General features: G+C 54.2%; 1 protein-coding gene across 1 annotated transcript in view; it reads right to left on the bottom strand.

Annotated features, from left to right (window-relative positions):
* Positions 1-1384: 1384 nt before the first annotated feature.
* The window catches only part of GUITHDRAFT_139903 (hypothetical protein), a gene marked incomplete at both ends in the record, with an annotated part of 3593 nt that continues 1014 nt past the window's right edge, over positions 1385-3963 (bottom strand). The window contains 8 exons of the mRNA XM_005831294.1: positions 1385-1477; positions 1754-1789; positions 1948-2007; positions 2323-2397; positions 2633-2728; positions 2842-2883; positions 2906-3016; positions 3494-3586. Coding sequence (XP_005831351.1) covers positions 1385-1477; positions 1754-1789; positions 1948-2007; positions 2323-2397; positions 2633-2728; positions 2842-2883; positions 2906-3016; positions 3494-3586 — 606 coding nt within the window. The remainder of the gene's footprint in view (positions 1478-1753; positions 1790-1947; positions 2008-2322; positions 2398-2632; positions 2729-2841; positions 2884-2905; positions 3017-3493; positions 3587-3963) is intronic.

Below are 3963 nucleotides of genomic sequence, written 5' to 3'. Positions count from 1 at the left end.
ATGTTGTCATTGCTGTCTTCTTCCTTCTTTCGTCTAAGTCATCATCATCATCATCATCATCATCATCATCATCATCATCATCATCATCATCATCATCATCATCATCATCATCATCATCATCATCATCATCTTCCCCTCCTCCTCCTCCCCCTCCTCCTCCTCCCTCACCTACTGCTCTCTCCCTCACCTTTCAGTCAGGAAACACCTCGGGAGTCTTTGGGCATCACATGATTGGCGATCGTCTCTACACCTCAGCAGTCGACAGCAGCATACGACTGTGGGATCTCAAGTCCATGCAGGTGCTTCAACAACCTCCTCTTCCCTTCAAGAACCCCCTCCTCCTTGCTTCAGGAACCCCTCCTCCTCCCTCCCGTCCTCCTCCCTTCTCCTCTCCTTGCACCTTCAACAACGTTGTCCTGCTCTCCTGCTCCCTGTCCTGCACTCTTCCTCTCTTCCTCTCTTCCTCTCCTTCACTTCTGATCGCCTCCTCTCCTTCACTTCTGATCGCCTCCTCCCTTCGCTGTCGCAGGTAAAGAGTAAGATAAGCGGCCACTCTGACTTCGTCCGAGCCTTGTCCTCGGTGAGAAGCCGACAAGCATCGTTCCTGCTCCTTCCCTGCCCATACCCCTGCTCCAGCTCAAGCTCCAGCTTCTGCTCCTGCTCCTGCTCCAGCTCCCGCTCCTGCTCCTGCTGCTCTCCCGCTCATGCTCCTGCTCCTGCTCCTGCTCCTGCTGCTCTCCCCTTCCGCTTCTTCCTTTTCCACGTCCTCATCCCCTTGCTTGTCCACCTCGCCTCGTTGATCCTCCCCCTTTCCTCCTCCCCTCCCCCAGCTGAGCCCCAGCAGGTTGGCGGTCAGCTCATCAGCGGCTCAGACGACAAGACGATCCGAATCTGGGACGTGGAGTTCCACGACTGCATCCAGGTATAGCCAGCTGGACTAGAGCTGGGAGGTTGGTGAGGAGGGTGGTGGGGAGGAAGCGGGAAGGGTGGTGGGAGGACCTTGAAATGAGTTGGAAAGGAGTTGGTGGGAAGGAGTTGGAGAGGAGCTGAGGGAGGGGCAGGTGTTGCGGGGCCACACGTCCTACATCAACAGTCTGCTGTGTGCGCGAGGGAGATTGTTCTCCTGCTCTATGGACAAGACGATTAGAGTGTGGGAGTGATGGAGGAGGAGGAGGAGGAGGAAGAGGACGGGAGAGGATGGGGGAGAGGGAGGGAGAGGAGCAGGATTAGGAGCAGGAGCAGGAGCAGGAGCAGGAGCAGGAGCAAGAGGGAGGAGGAGCAGGAGCAGGAGCAGGAGCAGGAGCAGGAGCAAGAGGGAGGAGGAGGAAGTAGAGGGAGGAGGAGGAGGAGGAAGTTTTTCTTGTTGAATACAGAGGTTGATGGTTCAATGCTTTGAGTTGGACAACAAGACACGATGCCTCAACTGCATCAGGAGCGAGAGGTCGACCACTTGCTCCCCGAAACAAGCCTGAGCGATCTGACAAGACGATGAGCAAGCAGGGAGGGGGAAAGAGGATGGGGAGTGAGTGAGGGAGGGAGGGAGGGAGTGAGGGAGGGAGAGAGTGAGGGAGTGAGGGAGAGAGGAGGATGGGGAGGGAGGGAGGGAGAGAGGAGGATGGGGAGGGAGGGAGGGAGGGAGGGAGGGAGGGAGGGAGAGAGGAGAAGAGATGAAGTGAAAAACTAGCTCTGGACGAGAATCAGGAATGGGAGTAACTAGAGGAACTAAGTGACCAGGAGGAGGAGGAACACTGACCTGCAGGATCGTCTCGATTTCTAAGCTCTTTGACCTCTGCAGCGAAATCAGGAAATCGTCAAACCCACCTTTCTCCCTCCTTCTTTCCTTCTTCTCTCCTCCCTTCTACCTCCCTTCCATCCTCGTTCCCCCCCTCCCATCCTTCTCTCCGTCTCTCCCTCCCTCCTCTCCCTCCCTCCTCCTTTATGTTTCACCTGCAGCGCCATCAGCGCATCCTCCATCTCCACCGCCATGCTCAGTTCCCCTTCGACCGCCTGCTAGCCTGTTAGACAAACATTCCCCTCCACACCCTCCTCCTCCTTGCCCTCGACCTCATCCTCCTCCTCCTCCTCCTCACTCTCCTCCTCCTCCTCCTCCTCACTCTCCTCCTCCTCCTCCTTGTTATCTCTAGTCCTCTTCACGGTCTTCCCGCTACTCCTAATTTGTCTGCACTGCTTGATTACCATTGCAACCCAACACATTCCCAATAACTTTAGTCCTCCTCTATCCTCTCTCCCGTTACTACTTCCCTGCCTCCACTAACTTCCTTCTGCTCTGCTCTGCTCTGCTCTGCTCTGCTCTGCTCTCACTTTCAGGAGCGCAAGTGCGACGCGAAAGAGCGCGACAGCTCCTTCTACGAAGATGAAGTCCCAAATCCTGATGACCTGAAGGAAGATGAGTAGGCAGGCAAGCAGAAGCAGAAGGAGTGAGGAGTGAGGAGGGAGGAGGGAGGAGGGAGGAGGGAGGAGGGTTAGGTGGTGATGGTGGTGAAGGAGGAAATGGAGGAAAGAGGAGGATGAAGAGGGATATTGAGAAGGGTGGTTTAGGAGGAGGAGTAGTTGGTTGTGACGATGATGATGATGGGTGGGGGATGGAAGGGAGGGCACAAGAATAATCTACCGAGGTAGGAGGCAGGACGTTGACGTATGCACACATGAACCACTGGGCAGCGAAGGAGGAGAGCGGAAGGTGTACGAGCTCAAGCTTGTCCTTCACCTGGTAGCGATCAGAGGGAGGGGGAGAGGAGAGGGAGAGAGAGGGGAGGGAGGGAGGGGAGGGAGGGAGGGAGGGAGGGAGGGAGGGAGGGAGGGAGGGAGGGATGCACGTACCGACTTCAAGTTGCTTTCGAGGAGGAGGTTCAACACTTTGACCTGCGTCATCGGCATCAATCACCTCAACTTCAACTCTTGCTACCCTGACGTCTTGCAGGACTCCCGAGAGGTCGGCATAGTAACTCTTCGGCATCACGTTGTGTAAGATGGCAAGAAAAACCCAAAAACAATCCTGAAGAGACGATGTCAACAATCATGGAGAGGGTAGAAGTGGGATAAGAAGGAGAATGTAGGAGAGGGGAGGGGTGCAGGAGAAGAACAGAGTAGGAAGAGAGGAGGATAAAGGGGTAATGCAGTTTGTAGCCTTGATGTCAATGGAGTCGAAGAAGGGAAAGGGAGGATACGGGGAGAGGAATAAATGATTGGGTAGGATAGCGATGCATTGTATATAGGTAGAAGTAGAAGTAGAAAAGGGTGAGTGGGTGTAAGATGATGATGATGATGGTGATGGTGATGATGATGATGATGATGATGGTGATGATGATGATGATGGTGATGATGGTGATGGTGATGGTGATGGTGATGGTGATGGTGATGGTGATGATGATGATGATGATGATGATGATGATGATGATAATGGTGACGATGATGATGATGATGATGAGTGCTTGTGAAGTTGAGCATGAACTTCAAACAGACATGAATTCACCTCCTCATCGTCGAAAAGAGTAACAACAATCCCCGCGATGTAGTTGAGAGACTGACAGTACCTACGGGCAGACAAGATACTCTTTAGAAGTGCCTGGATCCCAGAAAGAGCAAAGAAACAACAATTGGAATCATAGCGAACTGATAGCTTTCTCTGCTCTGCTCTGCCCTGGACTCACCCCCTTCTCTCCCTCTACTTCCCCTCTCCTGCACTCTCCTCCAATCTCCTGCCCCTCTCCTCTCTCCACCACTCTCGTCCATCACAACCTGCAGCTTCGTCCTGGCACTGTGCCCGTTGCCCCGATCATCTCCTCTCTTCTCGGACTCCTTCATCCCCCCCTCTTGGTTTCCTCCGCTTCCTCTCCTCCTCTTCCTCTCGTGCCTCTCTCTCTCTCTCTCTCTCTCTCTCTCCTCTCTCTCTCTCTCTCTCTCTCTCTCTCTCTCTCTCTCTCTCTCTCTCTCTCTCTCTCC

This window comes from Guillardia theta (assembly GCF_000315625.1).
Source record: "Guillardia theta CCMP2712 unplaced genomic scaffold GUITHscaffold_41, whole genome shotgun sequence".
NCBI classification, from domain to species: domain Eukaryota; class Cryptophyceae; order Pyrenomonadales; family Geminigeraceae; genus Guillardia; species Guillardia theta.
This window is presented reverse-complemented; position numbering and strand designations above follow the sequence as displayed.